Source organism: Hyaena hyaena, unplaced genomic scaffold (assembly GCF_003009895.1).
Source record: "Hyaena hyaena isolate Hyena2069 unplaced genomic scaffold, ASM300989v1 scaffold_673, whole genome shotgun sequence".
NCBI lineage: Eukaryota > Metazoa > Chordata > Mammalia > Carnivora > Hyaenidae > Hyaena > Hyaena hyaena.
Genome location: NW_024081308.1, coordinates 670,595 through 696,882, shown reverse-complemented (window position 1 = coordinate 696,882; position 26,288 = coordinate 670,595). Strand labels below are relative to the sequence as shown.

The following is a 26,288-nucleotide window of genomic DNA, read 5'->3' as shown; positions in this document are numbered from 1 at the left end:
AGGTATTTATATGGCTTCAGATTCCTGTGACCTTTTATTTAAACCTGAACAACTCCTTTTAACGTTTCTTGTAGGGCAGGACTACTAGTGGTGGACTCGTGAGTGCTTGTTTACCTTCATATTTGAAGCATAGTTTTGCTGGGTACAGATTTCTTGGTTGACAGTAATTTTTTTCCCATGTTATCCCACTACCTTTTGGCTTTGTGGTTTCTGATGCGAAATCACCTGTTCATCTTATTGAAGATCCCTTTTATATGACCATCACTACCTTCTTACTGTTTTCAAGATGTTGTCTTTCTCTTTCAACAGGCAGACTCTAGTATGTCCTTTTGTGACTCTCTTTGAGTTTATTTTGCTTGGAGTTTATTCATCTTCTTGAATGAATAGATTCACATGTTTATCAAATTTCAACAGTTTTCAACCATTAATTCTTCCCATATTTGTCCTTTTCTGTCTGTCTGGAACTTGTGTGTGTTTGTACTACTGCTGGTATCCTGTAGGTCTCTCAGGCTCTATTAATTTGTTTTTGTTTTTTTTTCCTGCCCCCCAGACCGAATAATCTCAGTTGATCTGTGTTCAGGCATTCACGTTTGCTGCCTCATTCTGTTTTCTGCTTAAATCTGCTGTGGAATCCCTCTAGTGGATTTTATTTCATTTATTTTCAGCTCCAGAATTTGTTTGGTTTATTTCTGTAATTTCTGTTTCTGCAGTGATATTCTCTATTAGACGAGACATTGTTCTCCTAATTTCCTTTAGTTCTTTGTCTGTAGTTTACTTTTACTCTTTAAGCATATTTAAATAATTTAAAGTCTTTGTCGCAGGGTGCCTGGGTGGTTCAGTTGGTTGAGGATCCGACTCTTGATTTCAGCTCAGGTCATGATCCCAGGGTTGTGGGATTGAGCCCCATGTCAGGTTCTGCACTGAGCATGGAACCCACTCAAGATTCTTTTTCTCTCTCCCTCTGCTCCTCAACCCAGCTCACAATTTCTCTCTAATATTGGGGAGGGAAATGTTGAATACGTTCAGTTCTGTGCTTCCTCAGGGAAGTTTCTATAAATTTCCTTTTTTTTTTCTATGAACAAGCCGTATTTTTTTATTCCTTTTCATGGCTCATAATTTTTTTATTGAAACCTGGATTTTGAATACCTGTAATGTGGCAACTCAAAATCAGATTATCCTTGCCTTCGGAGAGCTTATTATTTTTGCACCCTCTTCTGGGTTGTCTAATGCCTTTTTAAACTAATTTTGTAAATTTTGGCAGTTTTTGCTGCCTTGTTGGTTTTTTTTGTGGAGGACAGAGTACCGGGACTCCCTACTCTGCTATTGTCACTGATATTGCTTTTATTTATTTATTTATTTATTTATTTTGATATTGCTTTATTATAAGTTTCTTTTTAACTTTTTAATTTTATTTTAAAGATAGACATTCTTATTATAGAAGAATTAGAAAATATGGATGATAGAAAAACATTAAGTAATTCGTCCACTCCAAGTTCATCTCTACCATTTTGTAGTAATTTGCTTCCAAGAGTTTTCTGTGGGGTATATAATTTATAAATACAAAATGAGGTTAAAGTATATATTGCATTGGAACTCTACAAGGTATTCTGCTTAATATCTTGTAGCCTTTGTATCACAAAATACAATTCTTGTATCCTTAAAAATTTTTCAGTGATTTAGTTTTGAATATGCAATACATTTTCATGGTTCTAAATTCAAAAGAAATTATAGAGAATGTACATTGAAAAGTGTTCCTTCTCCAGACACCCAGTTACCTTCTTTAGAGGCAGCCAGTGTTTATCAGATTTTTAAACATATTCCCGGTGATGTTTATATGTATCTCCCTATCTATGCAAATATGTTCACAGTGTTACCGTATTATAGACACTGTTCTATATCTTTTTTTAATCAGTTTTTATTCCTGATAATCATAGTGCTATCAGCATATAAAAAGCTTTCTCATCCAGTTTCACAGTTTTGTTATATTCAACATTATCTCTAATGGCTCCAAAGTAACCTATTGAGTGGGTTTATTTTTAATTAATTTCTTATGTTGAGATTTACCATTTTTTTACTGAGATGTAGTAAACATATACATATATTAGTTTCAGATGTACAACATAATGATTTGATATCTGTATATACTGCAAAATGATCACCACAATAAGTTAAAAATATGTCACATACATAGTTATAAATTTTTTTTCTTGTAATGAGAACTTTTCAGATCTACTTGCTTAGCAACTTTGAAATATACAACACAGTATTATTAACTATCATCATCATCATTCTGTACACTATATCCCCAGGACTTAATTATTTTGTAACTAGAAGTTTGTACCTTTTGACCACCTTAATCTCTTTTACCCACCCTCCATCCTCTACCTCTGGCTACTGCCAATCTGTTCTGTATCCATGACTTTGGGGTTTTGTGGGGTTTTTTGCCTTTTTTTTTTTTTTTAAATTCCACATATCGGTGAGATCATGCAGTATTTATCTTTCTTTTAATTCACTTAACAAAATTCCCTCAAGGTCTTATGTCACACATGGCAAAATTTCCTTCTTTTTAATGGCTGAATATTATGCCACATTTTCTTAAAATTTTTAATGTTTATTTATTTTTGAGAGAGAGAGAGAGTACAAGTGGGGGAGAGGCAGAGAGTGAGGAAGACACAGAATCCAAAGCAGGCTCCAGGCTGTCAGCACAGAGCCCAATGCAGATCTCGAACCCACAACTGTAAGATCATGACCTAAGCCGAAGTCAGACGCTTAACTGACTGAACCACTCAAGTGCCCCCACATTTTCTTTATCCATTCATCCATCAATGGACAGTTAGGTTGTTTCCATGTGTTGGTATTATAAACAATACTGTAGTAAACATGGAGTATAGATACCTTTTCAAGTTAGTGTTTCCATTTCCTTCACATAAATACCCAGAAATGGAATTTCTGGATCCTATGATATTTCTGCTTTTAATTTTTTTGAGGAACCTCCACACTGTTTTCCATAGTGGCTGCACCAATTTACATTCCCTCCAAGAGTGCACAAGTATTCCCTTTTCTCCACATTCTTGCCAACAGTTATGTCTTATCTTTTTGATAATAGCCATTCTGACAAATACGAGGTGATATATAGAGTGACCATTTTTAAATATTATATAAAAAGCTGTATTTCCTTAGTATAAATTATAGCCATGGAATTATTGGATCAGTGAATACAGATCTTTAAGGCATTTGGTAAATACTGTCAACTTATCTAAAACCCTTGTAAACTTTCTTGGGATTAGAAATTTGGAGATATATCTGAAATCCTGATGATAAATTGTAGCTTCTCATGCTTCTGAAGAGAACTATCTTAACTCTTTCTTTCAAGTATGTGTGTTAGAGGTGGAGGGAGTATGTGGCAGGCCATGTGTTTTATGAAACTCTAGTAATGTTATGTAACTATTAAACACCAAATAACATAAACAGGATTTCTACTTTGAATAAATATTGATGCACAAATATAATTGCTTTATAAGAATATTTTGCATTTTCAAAACATCGCTAAAGAGGAGGCTGTAGTGTGTAACAACAAAAACAATTTTTAGTGTTATTTACTATCTTTTTTTAAGTTTATTTACTGTGTTTTGAGAGATAAAGAGGGAATGCAAATGCGAGTGGTGGGGGGAAGGGCAGAGAGGGAGATAGAGAATCCCAAGCAGGCTCCACATGCTGTCAGCACAGAGCCCAATATGGGGCTCAACCCCACAAACGATGAGATCATGACTTGAACTGAAATCAAGAGTCGGACACCTAACTGACTGAACCAGCTAGGTCATGCTAGTCTTTCTTACTGATTTCTAACTGCTCTTTATATATAGGAGAAATTGGCATCGGTGTTGAAGTTACTTGTTTTTCTCTTTCTTTCTTTTTTTTTTTTTTTAAGTTTTAATGTTCATTTTTTGAGAGAGAGAGCACAAGCAAGGGAGTGGCAGAGAGGGAAGAAGACACAGAATCTGAAGCAGGCTCCAGGTTCTGAGGTGTCAGCACAGAGCCCAGTGTGGAACTCAAGCCCACAAATAGCGAGATCATGACCTGAGCTGAAGTCAGATGCTTAACTGACTGAGCCACCCAGGCACCCCAATATTTTTTTACAATGTTTTTCTTTTAATAAAAGGAAATGTTTTTGAAATTTAGTTAGGCAAAGATACCTGATAAGAGGCTAATATCCAAAACATACGAAAAGCTCATACAACCCAATAGCAATAATATGAATAAAAATTTTAAAGGGGCAAAGGACCAAATAAATATTTTCTGAGAAAAATCTACAAATTGCTAACAGGTTTATGAAAAGGTACTCAAAATCACTAATAATGAAGGAAATGCAAGTCGAAACCATGATGACATGTCACTTCATACCTGTTAGGATAGCTGTTATTAAAAAAGCAAAACATACTAAGTGCTGGTGAGGATGTGGAGAAAAGGGAACTTTGTGCACTGGTGGTGGAATGTAAATTGGTACAGCCATATGGAAAAAAGTATGACAGTTGCTCAAAGAATTAAAAATAGATCTACCACATCATCCAGCAGTCCCACTTCTGCGTATATTTCTAAAGAAAATGAAATCAGGATCTCGAAGAGATAGCTGCACTCCCATGTTTATTGCAGTATTATTCATAAATGGATAGTGTATACATATACAATGGAACAGTAATTCAGTCACAAGACAGAAGGAAATCCTGCCATTTGCAAAAACATGGATGAACCTGAAGGACATTATGCTAGGTGTAATAACCTGGGCATAGAAAGACAAATACTATATATGACCTTACTTGTATGGTGAACTTTAAAAAAGTCAAACTCGGAAGCTGAGAGTAGAACAATAGATTGCATGGGCTCAGCGATGGGGGAACTGGAGAGATAGATGTTGGTTAAATGTTGGGCAGAGGTAACATGTTTCAGTCAGATGAGTAAGTTCTGGGACTCAGCATGGTGGCTATAATTAATAATATTGTATTGTGTACTTGAAATATGCTGAGAGCACGCATCTTTTGTGTTCTCATCACACACAAAAATCAGTAACTGTGAAGTGGTGGATGTGTTAATTACCTTGGTTGTGGTCATCATTTCACAATGTATATACACATATCAGATAATCACGCTCCATACTTTATTTTTTGTGTGTGTGTGTTCCATTCATTTTTTATTTTATTTTTTTTATTTTTTTATTTTTTACAAATAGTTTATTATCAAATTAGTTTCCACATAACACTCAGTGCTCATCCCCACAAATGTGCTCCTCCATGCCCATCCCTCCTCCCCCCCCACATCCATCAGTCCTCAGTTTTTGTCAGCATTCAAGAGTCTCTCATAGTTTGCCTCTCTCCCTTTCCCCCACCATTTCCGCCCTTCTTCTCCCCCTTGTTCCTCCGTCAAGTTCCTCCTAATCCTCCTATACGTGCAAACATGTATTTGTGCTTCTCTGCCTGACTTATTTCGCTCAGCATAACACCCTCAAGGTCCATCCATGTAGCTACACATGGCCAGATTTCATTGTTTCTCATTGCCATGTAGTATTCCATGGTATAGATAAACCACATCTTCTTGATCCATTCATCTGTTGATGGACACCTAGGCTCTTGCCATGTTTTAGCTATTGTGGAGAGTGCTGCTATGAACATTGGGGTACATGTGCTCCTATGCCTCAGCATTTCTGTATCCCTTGGGTAAATTCCTAGCAGTGCTATTGCTGGGTCCTAGGGGAGTTCTGTTGTTAGTTTCCTGAGGAACCTCCACACTGTTTTCCAGAGGGGCTGCACCAGTTTACATTCCCACCAACAGTGTAGGTCACACTCCATACTTTAAATGTGTATAATTTTTATTTGTCAGTTCAACCTCCAAGCTGAGGGGAAAAAGAAGTTTGATTAGGGGCCCAATATTAATCCATAAACTCTAGATTGGCTTTGTACATCTTTACTTGGGGTCTTGTATCATTGTTAGTGGTTCTCTTTTGCTTAAGACAAAAATAGAAAAAACATACTTTCAAGGACCAAGTTATTTAAGCTTTTTGTTTGTTGAGGGCTGGGTGAGCTTCGTAATGACAGGTAGTTTTGTGTCTTTTGTGATAATTATCAATGATGCCTCTCTTTGCCATTTAATGTATCTGGGTATGAATGATACATTTTTTGAACTTGGAGCTTGTGAGTAGGAAGTGAAGAGAAATGGATAGATGTTTCTACTTCACGGTAGCCATTGTTGTTTTCCTTTTCGTGTTTTGCTCTGTCTGGCTAAATCTGTGCAAATTTCTTAAGTGAATACTGAGTCCCTGTGCAAGGAGCTGGGCAGATAGAGGTTCCAGCATGACTAAGTTCATGTGGGGAAGCTTTCAAGTTTTCAGTCCAAGACTAAAATTTGGGGCACCTGGGTGCCTCAGTTGGTTAAATGTCTGACTTTAGCTCAGGTCAGAATCTTGGAGTTTGCAAGTTCAAGTCCCACATCGGGCTTTGGGCTGACAGCTCAGAGCCTGGAGCCTGCTTCAGATTCTGTATCTCCCTCTCCCTCCCTTGCTCATGCTATGTCTCTCTCTCAAAAATAAAATAAAAAATAACCATTAAAAATAAATAAAAGATTAAATTGTGAATAGTTTCTTATTTTAAATAAATGTACCTGGTAAATGAGAGTGGAAATTTAACTACTCATATTTAATCTTCAAAAACTGGGTATTAAAAAATTTTTATTTAGAATGCCACTTTCTAATGTCTTTAAGAAATATTTTTGTAAAGAGTAAACACAAAGTTTTCAAACATGGTCTGTACATGAGGCACTGTGCTGAGATGTTTTTAATTTAATCCTCAAGTGTAGGGGCACCTGGGTGGCTCAGTCAGTTAAGCATCCGACTCTTGATTTCAGGTCAGGTCATGATCTCACGGTTCATGAGTTTGAGCCCTGGATCGGGCTCTGTGCTGACAGCTCAGAGCCTGGAGGCTGCTTCAGATTCTGGGTTTCCCTCTCTCTGCCCTCTCCCACTTGTGCTCTGTCTCTCTTTCAAAAAATAAACATTAAAAAATTTTTAATAAAAATAACTGAAAAATATTTAATCCTCAGATTTAAACTATATAACCATACTGCAGTAATCCACTGTTTTCAGTACATTTGTGCTGATGTTGGGAATTGGTGGCTTAGCCATAGTGGATATTATCCAGAATATTAAGTTACAAAAGTGTAAAACATTTCAGTTGGCTTTTTTCAGAATGTTTAAGTAAAATGCTTTAATTCTAACAAATAGTTTCAAATAACTCATTTTTTAAAATGAAGATGTAGATGCAACATCTTTTATTTAGAATTTATTTGTTTAAGGCATCGTGGCTCAAAAATTAGATCAAGTTGTATAAGTGTCTTATTTACTAGTGGCTCTACTATTTCTGTTCACCCAGGAATCCTTTATCATTACAGCTCAGAGAGCTTCTTTCAGTATGTGTTCTGTATATACAGGAGTATAATTTCACTGAGCCCGCTGCTGAATGGTATTAGCACGGAGTTGCTTTTTCTCCTCCTGGTAAGGATTTTCACTGACTCACATCCATAAGGTTCTGCCGTCTACCTCATGAGCACTGACGCACACTTTGTATTTGGGATCCAAGATACAGTTTCTGACTAGTGAGGGAACTGTGCACTTTTTTGGGGAATGGAATTTGCAACCCTGGCCTTATTTAAACTATTCCTGAAGCCCTGCTGTTATGATGGAAAGTAAACATTAAAAGCATATGAAAAATGACTAGAAAGATATGCATTACCCTGTTTAGGAGTGGAGTTGAAAGTTAACAAGAAAGTCTCATTAGGTTGTTCTATACAATAAGGATTAAAAAAATATCTTATGTAACATGAAATCTGTAGGTTTGTGCCACACTAGGCCTCTAGCTCTGCCACTAAGGGGACATGCCCTCCTTGAACCAAGTACTAGCAGTCTCAAGTTTGGCTTGGTTCCAGCAGCTTTTACTCTGAAATCTTATTACCATGGGCCATCCTGGCCTCATTCTGGGCTGGGAGGTGTGGCCCAGGGAAGGAGGGAGTGGATGTTGTGGGGACCACAACAGACTTGTCACACGCCCGGAGCTCAGGTAGAGGGGTTGCATTTGGGGGTCCAACTGTGCTTGGGAGTTGGCAGTTCAGGTCCTTTTTTATAAAATATATTTAACATTATGTTTCGGTGGACACAATAGCAACATTGACAAAAAAATCACAGCTCATAATGCAGAGCTGCACTGAGGAAAAACCAACTGATTAATGACTTGTGAGCAATTAAAATAGTATTTATAAGGTTGGTAAGTACACAAGAAAAATGTCTATGCCTGAAATCTTGCAGTCTTACAAAAAAAAATACTTGAAAAAGGTTTGACCAAATTTTACAATAAGTCTAAAATTTAAGTGACATTTCTAATAACAAGTTGTAAAGCATCAAAACGAAGAAATCAACCATTGATGCAAGAGGAATAACCAAATTATCTTTTTCTTCTCTCCAACAAAATTGATATTATAAAGTTGTTAGAATATGATGGCATAGTCAAAGAGTAGGTCTCCAAAGTAGAGAGGAAAAGTGTTATAGAGATTTTTCAGGTAGTGCATTAATAAAAATTATGCTAATTTTTTGGGTTATTAAGGTTAAGATATTTCTCATTTCTTAAATTTATATTTGTTAATATTTCTTTTTTTATCCATCTTTCATGACAAGCATGACAGAAAATGTCTAGCAGGTCCTATTTTTTTCTTATAAGACTGTAAATAAATATGACAAAGTGGTCACACCTGTGCCTTCTGGGTGGTCATAATGTGAGATTAGATTATTTTGTGGGTTGTTTTTTTTTTTGAGATTTTAGTAGCTGTTTTATTTATTTATTTTTACAAATAGTTTATTGTCAAGTTGGTTTCCTTATACCACCCAGTGCTCATCCCCACAAGTGCCCTCCTCCATGCCCATCACCCCCCTTTCGCTCCCCCCACCCCCATCAGCCCTCAGTTCGTTCTCAGCATTCAAGAGTCTCTCATGGTTTGCCTCCCTCCTTCTTCTCCCCCATGGTCCTCCATTAAGTTCCTCCTAATCCATCTCTACATGCAAACATATGGTATCTGTCCTTCTCTGTCTGACTTATTTCGTTCAGCATAAGACCCTCAAGTTCCATCCATGTTGCTACACATGGCCAGATTTCATTCTTTCTCATTGCCATGTAGTATTCCATTGTATAGATAAACCACATCTTGATCCATTCATCTGTTGATGGACACTTAGGCTCTTTCCATGTTTTGGCTATTGTTGAGAGTGCTGCTATGAACATTGCGGTACATGTGCCTATTTTGTGGGTTTCTTAAATTGCTTTTAAAAAATTCTTTTTGTGGGGCGCCTGGGTGGCTTAGTCGGTTAAGCGTCCGACTTTCGCTTAGGTCATGATCTCGCGGTTCGTGGGTTCGAGCCCCGCATCGGGCTCTGTGCTGACTGCCAGCTCAGAGCCTGGAGCCTTTTTCAGAGTCTGTGTCTCCCTCTCTCTCTGACTCTCCCCAGCTCACGCTGTCTCTCTCTCTCTCTCACCTAGAAATAAATAAAAATATTAAAAAAAAAAAAAAGAATAAAAGGTCTCTATGGAGAAAATAATAAAAAAAAAATTTTTTTTGTAACACATTGCCGTAAAAAAGAGTGTACATTAGAGGTAGCTGGGTGACTCAGTTGGCTAAGTATCCAGCTTCGGCTCAGGTCAATATCTAATAGTTCATGAGTTCAATCCCCACATCAGACTTTCTGCTGTCAGCACAGAGCCCACTTCACATCCTCTGTTTCCCTCTCTCTCTCTCTCTCTGCCCTACCTCAGCTTGGGCTCTGTCTCTCTCTCTCTCTCTCTCAAAAATAAACATTTATAAAAAAGAAAGAGAGGACATTAGAGCAGCAGTCTGAGACAGATGAGGGCTCTACCAAAACTCTTATACTTACTAATTGTGTGAATGTCGCAGATACCCTCCTTGATGTGAGCCTGAGTTTTATCTACAGAATGTGACTCAGGTCACCCGTCCCTTTCTGTTACCTGGGTTTTGTACAAGGATAAAAATGAAAGGTAAAAAGACTTTATAGGTTATAAAATAATTAATAACCATAGTATCATTTATTCCATCGATATTCATTTTAGAAACTTTTTTGTTGGAAGGGATGAATCTAATATATATTTTCCCAAAATGGTAGAACCATAGATTCATTTTATGAACTTTTATTTTTGTCATTTCTACATAGTTATTTTTGCTCTAGAGCACTCAGCCATTTACTCTGCGTTGTACTGATTTGAAATGCATCCTCAGTAGAGCCAGAGTACACTTCAGTAATATTGTGGCATATGTTGAGATAACAGCTATACCCAGAAATTGATAATGATAATCCTATAGTCACATCAATCTTGTACTTTATGTCTCCTTTCAGGTGAATGGTGATATTCCCCCTCGGTTAAAAAAAAGTGCTCATGAAATCATCCTGGACTTCATCAGATCAAGACCTCCTTTAAATCCGGTATGTGATCTGAGGCATTCCCTTTGGCTGGAGGTCAGGTAGCAACGTGCTCTTCTTAGGATGTGATCTCTGGAACTCAACTCTCAAAGTAGTTTTTACACCGAGCTTTTATTCTCAAAATGGTGAAGCCTAAATGTAGGTTATATTCTTCAGTCAGAGAAAAATACTTGATAGTTACTCAGTACAAGGTTGTGTTAGGATGTTTTAACTCAAAAACAACCCAAGTCATGGTGCAGTTTAGTAGCCACATGTCCCTGAACAAATGAATCAGCCTCTGTGAGCCCTTATCCCTCAACTATAGAAAGAAGTTAGTAATAATCTAAGAACATTGTAATGACTTGCTCAAAAATGTTACTTTTAGGGGCACCTGGGTGGCTCAGTTGATTAAACATCCAACTCTTGATTTTGGCTCAGGTCATTATCTCATAGTTCATGAGATTGAGCCCCAAGTTGGGCTCTGCACTGTTAGCACGGAGCTCGCTTGGGATTCTCTCTCTCCCTCTCTCTCTCTGTCCCTCCCCAGCTCGCATTCGTGAATGCCCCCACCTCAAAAATAAATAAATAAACATTTTAAAAAGTTGCTTTTAAAAACAATAATAAGATGTAAAGCATAGGTTACATTTCAATTGATTACCTATCATGGTAGCATATTGTGAACATAATTATGACTTTAACAAAACTGACTCCTTAAAATTGGTCGAGTACATGTGACTTAATTACTCTGAAATCCAGTAATCTCCCTATTGCGTAAAATAGTCTTTTATCAAGCAGTGTTGCAGTCAATGAAATACAGTTTCATAATACTATACTGTACTGGAGGAATGGACTTCCGTAAAAATTGTTTAAGGACAGCTACTCAAGTCTATAGCCATTACTTTTTTTTTTCCCCCAAGGTCTCAGCCAGAAAACTGAAACCCACTCCACCACGGCCACGGAGCCTTCATGAAAGAATATTAGAAGAAATCAAAGCAGAAAGAAAGCTGCGGCCTGTCTCACCAGAGGAAATTAGACGGGGCAGATTAGGTGAGTCAGCTGCTTACTACACTGGTCCAGCCTCATCCACTTGCAATGTCTTCATACAACTAGCCCAGTGAAAAATAGTGATATAGTAAAACTAGTGTTTGTTCCTCTCTCCCTTTGTCTCTCTCTGTCTTTCAAACACACACTCACACCCCTTCACACTTATTTAAATTTGTACTTGAAATTTCACGGAAGAAGAGATTCTCTCCCCATGTGATACTGAACTACATGAGAGCATCACAGCTCAGTAGGAGTTGCTCTGCCATTCTCTAGACTGTGGTTTTAGGAGTGTCCCTATACCTCTCTGAGTGTTGATTTCTTCGTTGGCAGAAGGGGTTAGAAATCCTCTACACTTTCATTATGGCTTTTATGTAAGAATTAAATAGGGTTCTTGTCAGAATACTTCACAAATTGTAATACACATACAAAGTTATTATGTTTTAGAAATATGAATGACACATAGTTTTACTGTACATTACTGTTATCTTAATTATGGATTTAAAGATAGAGTATTATGTAATGAAAGCATTAATTATTATCTTACATCACTTATTCTCGAACTTCTTTTATATTTGTTATATTTAATATTGTTAAACGTATCCTATAAACACACATTAATTTTGACTTATAGCAAGACCATATTATAAAATGTTTGTAAATATATTGTTCATACAACTCTCCTTCTATTCGTAAGATTAAAGATGCCCAAAGAATTCAGAGAACTTCCTTTAGGAAAATAGATTATAATGGCATCTGAACAGAAAAGGAACGACACACTCCCTAGTTTTCTCTTCTCATCTCTTTTTCCTGCCTCTTTCAGACTCTACTTGGTCCTTCAGATTCTGTTCTGGGCACACTTCTCCCTGAGCTACCACACCCTTTTTTCCATGGTTTTTGCTCAAGCTATTTCCGCTCCCATCTACCAACTGATCCCTCTGAGTTCACACCCATTCATCCAGCTATCTGCTAGCTAGGGCCTGCAGCAGGGTGAGTGAAATCATCTGTTTTCTCCTCAAACTTCCTCCATCGCAGTGTGCCCAAGGCAGAACCTCAGCATCATCTCTGACTCCTGCTTAGCAGCTGACTCCTGTTGATGTTTCTTATTCTGGATCTTTCTAGCCTCCCCCTTTTTTAGCCTAATACTATCCTAACTTAGCCTGTCATCTTCGAAGATTCTTTTCTAGTTTATCACATCAGCTTTGGCTACCCTCTCTGCTTCCAACCCTGAACTCTTCAGTCACTCCATGTTGATCTCCTTCATTAAACTCTTGGCTCTTCTGTTACCTTATGACCTCCATGCCAGCAGGGCCCATTTCTTTCTTGTTCATGGTTGGAGAAGGGCTCCCATAGGTGCTGAAATAATTGAATGTACCTTCCAGTTACAAAGCTACAGAGAATATGGGTTGTATGAGTTTATTGCTGTCTAATTTTTATGACGGCAAGTATTATCTCTTAAAAATAATGTTGAAAGCATGCTAAGTGACAAATCCATATGAGCATTTGTATAATAACAAACTAAAGCATATAAGCCATGTATACCAAGAGTTCTTATCCTGAGAGTCTTTGAATGGGCCTGAGGAGAGTCTATGACCCCTGCACTAAAAAAAATGTGTGCTTATTTCACAAAGTATAAGTATGTCCATTTTTCTGGACAGAGGGTCCATAGCTTTTCTAAAATTCCTAAAGAGTCCACAGCTTCAAAAGAGTAAGAACCACTGTGGAAGAATAAGGAAGTGGTGTTACATAATGCTAGCTTAAGATTGGACTTTTAAAAAATCACTATACCTAGGAAAGGAATACTGGGGTAATAGATTTCAACAAAAGTATGAGGCAGAACAAATATATTACCAGGATAAAAGTAAGCTTTATGATTTATAGGAATACAGAGTTATTAATTAGGCTGAGGGGTTGTAAACTTTAGTGGAAATGCAGTAAAAAAGAGAGGAGCAAGATAGGCATAATGTGCATCAACAATGCATATGATATTTGACATATAGTTTCTTCGCTTTTCTAATACTTATTTGAACCTTTATTTTCTAGTAAACAACCATGTCATCTCCTGGGGTACAGAGGTGAACAAGGCATAGTGCCTGCCCACAAATGCTTACGGAACAATGACTGGAGTGTTGTGCATGTTCATGTTACAGGACCATTAATCGCACCCAGTCACAAGGCATTAGTGAGGCCAGGGAGACTAGGGAGAGACTAAGCAGTCCTTGTCAGTGTCACGGGGACACTCTCATTGCCTGGAAGGGACATCATAAGTCTTTGTCTACATATATATTCTTGTCTTTCATTTTAAACAAATTAGATGCTCAATAACAGGAAACCTACTTTAGAATAAATATCAATTTTGTGTTGTGAGAATATCTTATTATTTTATTTTTTATTTTAATCTTATGCATTGGTGTTTCACAACAACCAGAATTGAGCTGTTATAGAAAGTGATTGTTCATTTTGTGAGAGTCTCCCTTCTACAATTCTGCATTCAAACTGATCTTGAATTTTATTTGAAAGTAAGGAATTTGGGCTCATTTCTGCAGATCTACATTGGTTCTTACTATATAATTTTGCTTTGGGGAGTTTGGTTTGATAAGATTGGCAGAATGAACTTGAAGAGAAGTTTCCCTAAATATTTTTACAAACCTTTCCCCTCCTCATAATTGCAAGCAGAATCCTACTATAAAAATTGGGGAAATGTATAAATGTTTAAAGAATAAATGTTACCCGTAATTTCAACAGCTAGAGGTATCCACTGTGAATCTACTTGTGCATTATTAAATGGAGACAAGAAAGCATTCTGCTCTCTTCATTTAATGTTGTATGTGACATGAACATCTTCCCATGTCATTTAGTATGACTCCTAAGGACGTTATATCCTGATATATGGCTATATTGTGTTTTATTTACCTATTTCCCTGGGGCACCTGGGTGGCTCAGTCAGTTGAGCATCCAACTTCAGCTTAGGTCGTGATATCACGGTTTGTGGGTTTGAGCCCCACATCGGCCTCTCTGCTGTCAGCACAGATCCTGCTTCAGGTCCTCTGTATCCGTCTCTCTACACCTCCCCTACTTGTGCACATTCTCTCTCTCTCTCAAAAATAAATAAACATTTTTAAAAATTTAAAACATCTTTTCCCTAAACTTCTTAATTGCTGTTATGCTTGATTTCTCTCCTGTTTGCAATACATAGAGCTTGGAAAAGATCCAAACCTCATCTTCTAAGAAATAATAGCATTCCTTTCTTATTCAATAGTCAGTCTTATTTTAAAAGAAAGGTTCGCGTACCAGAGAAGTACAGAATGAGAAGATATTAGAGAAGGCTGACAAGTGCTCTGAGACTCTGTTGTATTTTATTTGCTATGCATAATTAGAGAAATGTAGAGTCAATAGGATTTGAATTCAGAAATGCAGGCTTTTTTAGATAGGTGGGCTTTTTTTGGTTCAAGTATAGTTAACATACAGTGTTATATTAATTTCAAGTGAATAGTGTAATGATTCAACAATTCTATACATTTCTCAGTGCTCTTCAGGATAAATGTACCCATGGTCCCCTTCACCTATTTTACCCGTCGCCCCAACCACCTGCCTCCTGGTAACCACCAGCATCTTTTGTTTGCTTGTTTCTTTTTCCTTTGTTCCTTTGTTTTGTTTCTTAAATTCAGAGTATGAGTGAAATCATAGGGTGTTTGTCTTTCTCTAATTGACTTCTTTCACTCAGAATCATATTCTTTAGATCCATGCATGCTGTTGCAAATGGCAAGATTTCATTCTTTTTATGGCTGAACAATATTCCATTGTGTATACCCGATCTTCTTTATTCATTCATCAGTTGATAGGCACTTGGGCTGCTTCCATATCTTCGCTATTATAAATAATGCTCTAATAAATATAGAGGTGCCTGTATCTTTTCAAATTGGTGTTTTCCTTTTCTTTGGATAGATACCCAGTGGTGGAATTCCTGGATCAGATGGTAATTCTATTTCTAATTTTTTGGGAAACAGTAACTTCATCAGTTGACATTTCCACCAACACTGCACAAGGGTTCCTTTCCATATCCTCACCAACACTTGCTGTTTCTTATGTTTTTAGACATTCTGATAGGTGTGAGACGATATCTCATTGTGGTTTTGATGTGCATTTCCCTGATGATAAGTGATGTTCAACTTCTTTTCATGTATTTGTTGGCCATCTGGATGTCTTCTTTGGAAAAATTTCTATTCATGTCCTCTGCCCATTTTTAATTGCATTACTTGGGGTTTTTTTGGTGTTGAATTACAGAAGTTCTTTATATGTTTTGGATATTAACCCTTATCGGTCATATCATTTGCAAATGTCTTCTCCCATTCAGTAGGCTGCCTTTTAGTTTTGTTGATGGTTTCCTTCGCTGTCCAAAAGCTTTATATTTTGATGTAGTCTCAAGAGTTTAATTTTGCTTATTTCCCTTGCCCGAAGAGACCTATCTAGAAAAGTATTTATTTTTTTTTTAATTTTTTTAATGTTTTTTATTTATTTCTGAGAGAGAGAGAGCATGAGCAGAGGAGGGTCAGAGAGAGAGGGAGATACAGAATCTGAAGCAGACTCCAGGCTCTGAGATGGCTGTCACCACAGAGCCCGATGCCGGGCTCAAACCCATGAACCATGAGTTCATAACCTGAGCCGAAATCAGACGCTTAACCGACTGAGCCCCCCAGGCGCCCCAAGAAAAGTATTTCTACAAGAAATATAGGATTTTTTGAATGTTGAGTGGAAGATTGTTTTCCTCAACATAAAATTCCTAACTACTTTTCTGTGAGATAACTAAAATACAGTAAAATGCTTATTTAAAAGTTACATCCTAATTTGTATATTAGAATGAAATACTTAAAGTATTTCCTCATCATCAAACAGTAAGTATGATTGTCAACAAATAGTTGCTTTATTTGCCCCATTGAAGATACACATCTTCAATGTTGATATAAGTCCTTTTTAAAACCATCTACATATGATTCTGACATCTTGCCTAGTTATATATTTGGGATGTCACTCAATGCTTTACCTTCACATCATCTTTTAAAAATAGTGTATTGAGATTTTAGATTGTAAATATAAATTATTCCTTTAAAAACATCTACCCAAAAAAATTGAGAGATACTTTCTTTTAAATTTAGGTGTTGGAACTCTACAGGCAGTCCACTTTGGAAAACGCAAACAGGGAGACATTCTGTCCATTATGCCTGTAGATCTGTCCCCACTATAGCTCTGAGCTGCTGTCCTCCCTGAGCCTAGGTTATAGAATAGATGGTACTGGAAAGAATTTGGAGCTGCAATGAAAATAGTTAATTCTCACTGTCATGAATACCTAAATTAATCAGATCTTTGTAGTAAGCTTTTAAAAAAACTTGACTGAGGCATAATTTATCTAACATAAAGTTCACCCATATAAAGTATACAATTCAGTGGGTTTTAGCATGTAGTAATAACAATTTTAAGACAAATTATTTCAACAGGAAATAAATAAGTTTATCCTTAAGAAATTGGAGCACCTGGCTGGCTTGGTGGGTGGAGCAGTGACTCTTGATCTCAGAGTCATGAGTTCGAGCTCCACCTTGGGTTAGAGTTTACTTAAAAAATAAAAACCTTTTTAAAAAATGAAGTCATAATTATTGAGCCTTTACTGCATGCAAAGTACTGTTTACTATGTGCGAGCACCTCTTTTTGGTAGGGTCATTTAATCTTCCTAGCAATGTCATGAGATAACCATTCTTCCCATTTTACAGATTAAATAACTGAGGCACAGAGAGGTTAAGTAACTTTCCCAGAATCACAGTGCTAGTAACTGGCAGAGCTGAGATTCAAGCTCCGACATTCTGGCTCCTGAGGCCTCTCTTTACTATGTTACACTGCCTGCAATGGGCAATATAGTAATACAGTGTGATGCTAGTTCCTAGCAGAGATTTTTCATAAAATGTTTCACCTTTCGCAGAGATTTTGGCCAGATTTTCGTCCTGAAATAAATTACTTAAGAATGCATTTATTCTTAAGTTTTGTACCCTAAAATCACATTTAAGCCAAAATCCTATACTGTGTTTCTTTAAAATGTTTATATCTTTATCATGCTTTCATTTTTAACATGTTCTTTAAAGGGTTATTTTTTTCTTTTATTGTTACTCCATTTCAAGTCTTAGTGATATAATTGAAACTAAGACTCATGGTTTAATTGTATTTCAGATTTTTATTCGCTGCCTTCAAGTCTGAAATATGCCATTACAGGTCCTCTTGAATCCTGCCCCCTTTTTTGTCTTCCCTGTATATTCCTAACAGCTGAATTATTTTCTTTTTATTGTTTGTTTTCTTTTTTCAGCAATGCGGCCACTTAGCATGTCTTACAGTTTTGACTTGTCAGGTAAAAAACAAAACAAAACAAAACAAAACACTTTCACACCTGACGTGGGTTTTGTGGTTTCTGTGAAATACATTTCATTCATCTGCTTGTCCAAACATGTCTAAGAAGAAAATCGAAAGGCTTCTTCTAAGCTGTGGTCAGTAAGATAAAGCATTCTGCTTATTTGAAAACGATACCCTTAAAAAAAATTAAAACCACGATAATAAATCTGTTGCCTACCAAGGAATTGTAGACGAGCCATTACGCCATCCCTGTGGTTGTAGAATCTGGCTGACCATCCTTAGGGTCACTCTGTCTCGCTCACTCTCTTCTGAAGCAATGATGTCAAAATCTAAAACAACTTTGCCTTAAGAGAATAGAAAAGACTTTCAAGAAACAAAGTTTTGACACTAATTACTCTCTAAAGCACCTTCTGTTATTTAAGTAATTAGACTCCAAGCTGTCCGCTACTTCAGAGGACCACTGATAAGCAAGAGCTGTCTTTTGTGTCCCCGTGCTCCCTGTGGATAGAACCTGATGATAAATGATTCTGAGTGCTGATTGGGAGCATAAAAATGCAGATGTGTTGTAATGGCTTTGATTGTAAAATACAGTTGACCCTGAACAACAGGAGTTTGAAATGCTCAGGTCCACTTGTGGGAGGATTTTTTTACATTAGAGTTGACAGCAGAAGCTACAGGGATTTATTTACGGCTGCCCACCCTGGCTTTATAGGACCCAATGGACTGAGGCGATGAGCAGAGCTGCAAGGTGGTCAGGGTCTGCACCCAGAGCTGGCGGTCAGGATGCCAAGCTGAAGCAAGGAATGTACCCAGAGGGTGAGATGGTGCTGCTCCACCTACCCATCACCCCTGCCCCCTGGGGCTCAAGCCTGGGGCCATCCCCTCCCTTCCCACTTATGAGTGGCCAAGTGGCCCTAGCTGCCAATGGCCACCGGTTGGTGGGGCACTTATAGGCAGATGGGGCAGCTCCACTGTACCCCCAGGCCACTGTGGCTGCCCACCCACCAGACAGCTGCCTCTGCTAAGGCCTCCAGGCTGCAAAATCTGTCTTCATGGGACCAGGCTCACTGCTGCCTCCAGCCTGGCCTCACCTGTCTATACACAGGTTGGTTGGTTTGTTTTTTCAGCAAATATGCATATAGTATTATAAATGCCATTTTATGGTCCTTATGATTTCTTTTTTTTTTTAATTTTTTATTTCTGAGACAGAGAGGGCGTGAGCAGGGAAGGGTCAGAGAGAGAGGGAGATACAGAATCTGAAGCAGGCTTCAGGCTCTGAGCTGGCTGTCAGCACAGAGACTGGCGTGGGGCTCAAACCCATGAACCGAGATCATGACCTGAGCCAAAGTTGGACTCTTAACTGACTGAGCCACCCAGGCAAATCATATCCTTATGATTTCTTAATGTTTTCTTTTCTCTGAAAACTTTGTTTCCTTTCTCTAGCTTTATTTTAAGAATACTCTGTGTGTGTGGGGGGGTTACATATAACATACGTTAATTGATGGTTTATATTATCAGTAAGGTCTTCACTCCACAGTCCACTTAATTAGCAGTTAAGTTTTGGTGCAGGGGGCTCAAAAGTTATTTGCAGATTCTCAGCTGGGGTGAAGATCTGCACCCCTAATTCCTGCCTTGTTCAAGAGTCAACTGTATAATTAATGTATCCTGGGTTTGTAGTACAAGTTTAGATTCCTGCTGTTAAATAGACAGGGATTAATAGTGAAACAGGTAACCATTAATGACTAGATTCGATGCCTAAAATCAAGCCCCTTTTTAAATTGGGTTTTTAAAATATGTATGAGTGAATTTTCAAAGCCAACTTAACCCCCAAAAATATTTTGCAAGTTAGAATTTTTCATTTTGGAAGCTGCTATTTTAAGATGAGATGAGTTGTTGGCACTAATAGTTTCTTCCGGGGTTTTCTTTGATTTGCTGTAGCATCGTTGGCATACCATATATACAAATTCATACTTAAAGAGCCAGAGAGTTCTAGTATCTTATTCTGTTTATGACTGTTTACTGAGTATCTTCCAACTGCTAAACTAGTTCCCGGCTGTTTTTTAAATTTCTTATATTTGTTGGTCTCAGGTGTCACTTATTTGTGCTTTTAAAAACTCAGATAAATATTTTACAATCTTCATTTACTACTTTTGACTGACCACTGAAGAGCTTTTTCTATTTTCTTTATTCATTTGAAAATTTTTATTTTATCAACCATTTGCAGAGTGCAGAATAAATGTTGTAGAAAGAAAGAAAGAAAAACCTTGTAAAAATTTTGATCTGGAAAATAAACTCAGAAATGTTTTGGTACATATTTGTTATTGATAATCTCCCAAAGTTGGCAGTATATATCACAGAGACTGTGTCTCTTTTTCTGGTGATGTTTCTACCAGCGGGACTCTAAGGGAGCAGCTGGCTACCCAAACATGTTGACTAGTAGCTGACATAAATCAGGCTGATCTGGATGGTATGCATGCCCACACACACCATATACGTTCTTACAGGTTATATGGTGGCTTCCGATATGGGAAGAAGGTTCTTAACCTCCCTGATATAAAAGAGTAGCAAAAAAATGTATTTGCTTTCAACTGCTTATCATTTTGCTACTTTAGTGCGCTTCATAATTTCCACATGCTTCATTCTCAATTTCCTGTGCTAGCTACTTTTATGTTTGCACTGTTGCATTTTGACTAATCAATTAAAATGTCCCAAGTCATAAATGGAAAAAGATCGATCCATTCTTTTAACCTAAATGCAAAGACTGGACTACAATTCTTCTCTAAGTTGGAATATTAACACACTAAGGAGTAAATATTTAAATATGTAGTATAGATGATGCCTCTGAACTTAAGTATAGAATAAGATATAATGAAGTATATTCTGCTACTAATGTATGTCTTAGAAATATTAATGCTTAGTGGAAAATCATAGCAATCCATTCAACATTAATTAAGGTAAGTAATTTATTTTTTTAAAGCAAACATATGTAATCTGTATCACCGTCCTGTTTCCTCCAACTAAATAATTCAGCAGTTGGGTGTATCTGACACACATGAATTTATTACATAAAGTATTTAATATCATGGTTATGCATTTTAGATTCTGAACATGAGGCATGTGACTTCTAAAGCCATAATCAAACTACTTAAAATTTTCTCTTAAAAATATGTTCAACTGAGTCTTTTACAAATATGTAGTATGAGATAAAATCACACACAGTGCTTTGTCTTCTATGTGGAGATCATCTTGAAACCTGTTTCGTATTTTTTTATCAACCCCATTTATATCAAAGCTTTGAATTCAATACAAGGTGTTTATTTCAGTAGTTTAGTGAATGAGCTCAACTATAGTTCTCAATCTCATGGTGGTGTTCAGACAAGTAGAAAGCTATTTAGGTAATTTCTCAAGTCTCCTGCTTTGAGAATGAAATGAACTCATAGCAGCCACTGTCACTTAACAGTATTCCCTAAACTTCAGGTCAGATGCCACCCTCGCTATTTTTGCCGGCTTTAAGTACCACCAGTATTATTTAAATTGTTTTCATTTATCATCAGTGGTTTACTAAAAATTTTTAAGCAAAAACATCCGTAAAGCCATGTATCTGATATATTTTTCCTGAAGCATTAAAATAAATACATAACCATTAAAACTTTCAGTGTTCCTCCATGCACTACTAGTGGTCTCACCCTTGGGGAAGCTCTGACTTGGAGGATCGGAAATGTGAGACCCACCTCGCAAAGCTGACTGAGTCTCTTCTAACGGTACCTGCAGTGGGAGCACCGCAGTTGGAATCTGGGCAGCTAGGAGAGGACAAAGATGTGTGCGTTTTAACTTCATGCTTTCTGTTGAAAGCCTAACTCCTACAAAAACTTGAGAAATTCTATAGGTAGTGTATAAAAGAAGATACACTATAGAATAAGATCTTTTAAAATATGTTCAAGACCATATTTGAGCAAGACCTTTTAAAGAATGGATTTACCAGTTAGCCCGATTATTCCCTTCTTTGCTTTCTGAAAAACTTTTAATTGTACTCTTAGGTGTGGCAGCCTCCTGCTCTCTACACCCCCATAGGAAAGATTTATTTAAATATGTCAACCTTTAAATTTGTGTAAAAACTTGCTGCTTTTGCCCTTTTGTCCCCCTTCAGTGCAGCCCCTTCCCTAATTATGTTTTTTCTCCAGCTGCCTAACATCTGGAAAGGTAATAAGATGAACACATGTGTTGTCAAGTTTTCCATTAAGAATTTAATGTAAAACAAACAATTGATGGACAGATCTGTCTGTCTTCCTTTTCTCCCTTTCCTCCCTCTTTCCTTGCTTACTCATACCCTTTCTTCTCGTTCACAAGGACATGTGCTCTGACCTTCTTCATCTCTAAAAGTAAGCAGAAATTGTAAATATTAAACTAGATACATATTATTGATAATAATTTATGTGACTTTTAAATACTGTCAAGGAAGTCTGTACTAGAACACACGTATTCACTGAATGTTTCCTAGAAATCCGGCCCTTACACTTCAAGCATATAAATATTGTATGTTGGGAGAGAAACTACTGTATTTTATAATAACTGCAGTTACAAGTGCTTTTCCTCTTAAAGGAGCTTTAATCATTCATGTCTTCTTCACTTTCATGCTTAGTGTACCTTACCTTCAACCACAGGAGTTTCACAGACTGCTCATGTGCAAAGATCAGTTTCATGTTGTTGGTCTGTAAATTAAATTGTGCAGTGACTGCTTTTTTTCCCTTTTAAATGCTCGAATTTAATGGTTATTAAACTTAGTCTGTGTTTAACACTTCATTTGAAATACTGAAGAAAATTAGTTCCACTTGCACTAATTAGCTCCACAGGGTACAGGGAGAAAAAAGTGGCCTTGAGAATCAATAATACTAATGAATCAAGTAGCAGCTGTGCAACACACTATATGTGTGACTGGCTAAGTCACTCTGAGCCTTAACTTTCTTACAAATGGAGATAAAAATCGGTGTTAATAATTGCCAACATTTATTGTGTGTTGTCATTATTACACACAGTAGTAAGTATTGTATATGCGATTGTTATTCTTCAAAATGAGCTCATGTGTGTAGTTAGTTAGGCCCAGTTTACAGATAATGAGGTTAGGTAACTTGCTCAGTCAGACAGCTAGCAGCAGAACTAGACTTTGAACCTAAATCATCTGCATCTTACTATATTATATACTCTGTACTCTGTATTCTATGTTATATATTCTATATATTCTGTACTATGTTCTCTATACTATGTACACAATACTCTTATCTGTACTTTGTACTCTAATGCTTTGTGCTCTCTAGTCTGTACTCGGTACTATATATTCTGTACTTTGCTCTATACTACATACTTAACTATATACCGTATATACTATATCTCTGTATATATTCTGTAGTCCCTATATTATATGCTTTATATACTCTATGCTCTTTACTCTCTATACTATATATACTCTGTGCCCTGTAGTGTGTACTCTGCTCTATACTATATACTCTATATGCTTTGTGCTCTGTACTCTATACTGTGTGCTCTATATACTCTGTGCTCTTTACTCTCTATGCTATATATACTCTGTGCTCTGTACTCTATACTATATATTTCTGTGCCCTGTACTCTATACTCTATATACTCTGTTCCCCGTACTCTATACTATATACTCCATATACTCTATGCCCTGTACTCCATACAGTATACACTATGTGCTCTATGCTCTGTACTCTTCATACTCTGTAGTCTGTACTCTATATAATAAACACTCTGTACTCTATGTAGTCTCTACTCTGTACTACTCTAGACTCTTCTCTATACTACATACTGTACTCTCTGTACTCTCCTCTCTACTAAATACTCTGTACTATATACTGTGGCCTTTAATGTTTTATTGTCACATGTGGCATCCACATCTAATAGATGATTTTTGACTTGGACATAAGCGCCAAGCCGTTTATTTATGTTTTCAATCCAAAGAACATGTATACTTTTGTACTATATGAGAAACTATTACTTGTACTGATTGCGCTTGCCTGCCATGGTTTGGATAGATTTTTTGCATGGCTTTCATTCTTTTCTAATGGATGCTGATCTATGATGCTTCTAAGTCTGTTCATGGGTATGTATCAGATGTCTTCTTTGCCTGTATGCTTCCATCCTTAGGTATTTCTAATGTTTGTTTTTCTCTGTATACTTCCTTACATAGCTATGCACTATAAAAAATTAAATTGAATGAATGATATATATATTCAAAATAAAGTCTCTTTCACCTAAAAAAATGTACTGTCTGTACTCTGTAGTCTCTACTGTGTACTGCATACTCTATATACTCCCTGCTTTGTACTCTCTACACTGCTCTGTGTTCTATAGTCTGTACTGTATACTATATACTCTCTATGCACTAATGCTCTGTGATTCCTATAATCTCTGTGTTCTATAGTCTGTGCTTTATACTATATATTCCATGCTCTGTACTCTATTATATATTCTATGCTCTGTACTCTGAATAACTGTATACTCTGTGCTGCCACATTTCTTTGATCTGTTGTATTACCTTCCCACCCAGATTTGAGCTTTGAATAATCTAAATCATAAATCAGCTTTATCAGAGGGAATGTATCCCAGATTCTTTGAGATCATGTTTATATGAATATAGATTATTCACTATTTTGATTTTTAAATTAAACCATTTTCAAATCTTTGAGCTATATGCCTGCTTTAGCTTTGTGTATGCCACCACTGTGGTCCGTCTATCACTAGCTTTTTGGAAACTGTGATGTAAAACTAACCTCTCTGGCAGATACAGAAGTTACAGTCATATCTATAGAATTCCTTTTGGCTCTAAATTCTAATGTATAAATGTGAATATATAATTATTCATTTAAAGGTTTTCTTTAAAGGAATCCGACAGATAATGTCTAACAAAAATGTTTTATATACATAGGCATTATTGTATCAAGCCTCTGTGTTGTACTTGTGTGACATGGAAATGCCATGTCACCTGGTGTGTGCTACCAAGCCCAGGTACCTAGAAAAGTGCATTCAGCCTACTGATTACCTTTCTTAGCTTGAGAAAAGGTAAGCTTTCGCCTTTCTTTCACCAGATGTAACTACTCCTGAATCTCCAAAGAACGTTGTGGAATCATCAGTGGTGAATGGAGGTTTAACATCACAAACAAAAGAGAATGGGTTGCATGCTGCACAGCAGGTGCCTGTGCAGCGGAAGAAGCTCCTCAAAGCCCCAACTCTGGCTGAGCTGGACAGCTCGGACTCTGAGGTGAGTCCCATAAGGTCCCGGCTGTCCAATCTAGACTCCCATGTTCAGAATGCCAGCCCTCTCTGACCAAGTTCACTAATCATGTTGCCTCAGTTGTTGCTTTATCTCTTCCCATTTTTCAATCAATAAAGTTGGGATTGAAATTCATTTTTTTGGCAGGAAGTGAAACAGTGGATTACTTATTGTTTTTCAGTAGAGACCAGTATAGTGGCCATAGTTAATAGAATAAGTTCTGAAATATTCACATGGTCTTAGATTATAGTGCTGTTAAAATAAGTTTTTTTTAAAAAATGCAAACAGGGGCGCCTGGGTGGCTTAGCTAAGCATCCGACTGCAGAGGTCATGATCTCATTGTCTGTGGGTTCAAGCCCCTTGCTGGGCTCTGTGCTGACAGCTAGCTCAGAGCCTGGAGCCTGCTTCTGATTCTGTGTCTCTCTCTCTGACCCTCCCCTGCTCACGCTGCCCCTCTGTCTTTCTCTCTCCCTCTCAGAAATAAAAGCATTAAAAAATTTTTTTTTAATAAATAAATGCAAACATATGATCTTCATTATGTTTCCCTTCCTTTCGGAAGGAAAAAAGAAAAATATGTTTCCATGGATTCTTCTCTCTCTCACACACACACCTACCCATAGTGAAGCTTGTTCATTCTGTAATAATACCAGTAGATAAGTCTGCAAAAGGAAACTTTGCTAAGGGTCTCCAGATTTCATCTTTCCCCTGCTGCCCTTTGGAGGAAGATCTCACGTCCTCCCTGGTTTCCAGAAACAGTCAGGGTGCTGGTACTTCCCGAATCTCTCCCCAGCCTTTGTCTGCAGCATCAGTGTTGTGTATCTCCACTGTATGGAATGAAATTACATGCTTGGCTCCCTCTTTTTTTTTTTTTTTTAATGTTTTATTTATTTCTAGGAGAGAGAGAGAGAGAGACAGCGTGAGCAGGGGAGGGTCAGAGAGAGAGGGAGTCACAGACTGAAACCGGCTCCAGGCTCTGACCTGGCAGTCAGCACTGAGCCCGACGCGGGGCTCTAACCCACGAACTGTGAGATCATGACCTAAGCAAAAGTCGGACGCTCAACCGACTAAGCC

At 37.3% G+C, this 26,288-nt stretch overlaps 1 protein-coding gene across 3 annotated transcripts in view; it reads left to right on the top strand.

Moving 5' to 3' along the window:
• The window catches only part of SPIRE1 (spire type actin nucleation factor 1), a 220,844-nt gene that overhangs the window by 164,272 nt on the left and 30,284 nt on the right, over positions 1-26,288 (top strand). For all 3 annotated transcript variants that reach the window (XM_039217237.1, XM_039217238.1, XM_039217239.1), the window contains exons 7-9: positions 10,436-10,522; positions 11,416-11,545; positions 25,033-25,205. In XM_039217237.1, the coding sequence (XP_039073168.1) occupies positions 10,436-10,522; positions 11,416-11,545; positions 25,033-25,205 (390 nt within the window). The remainder of the gene's footprint in view (positions 1-10,435; positions 10,523-11,415; positions 11,546-25,032; positions 25,206-26,288) is intronic.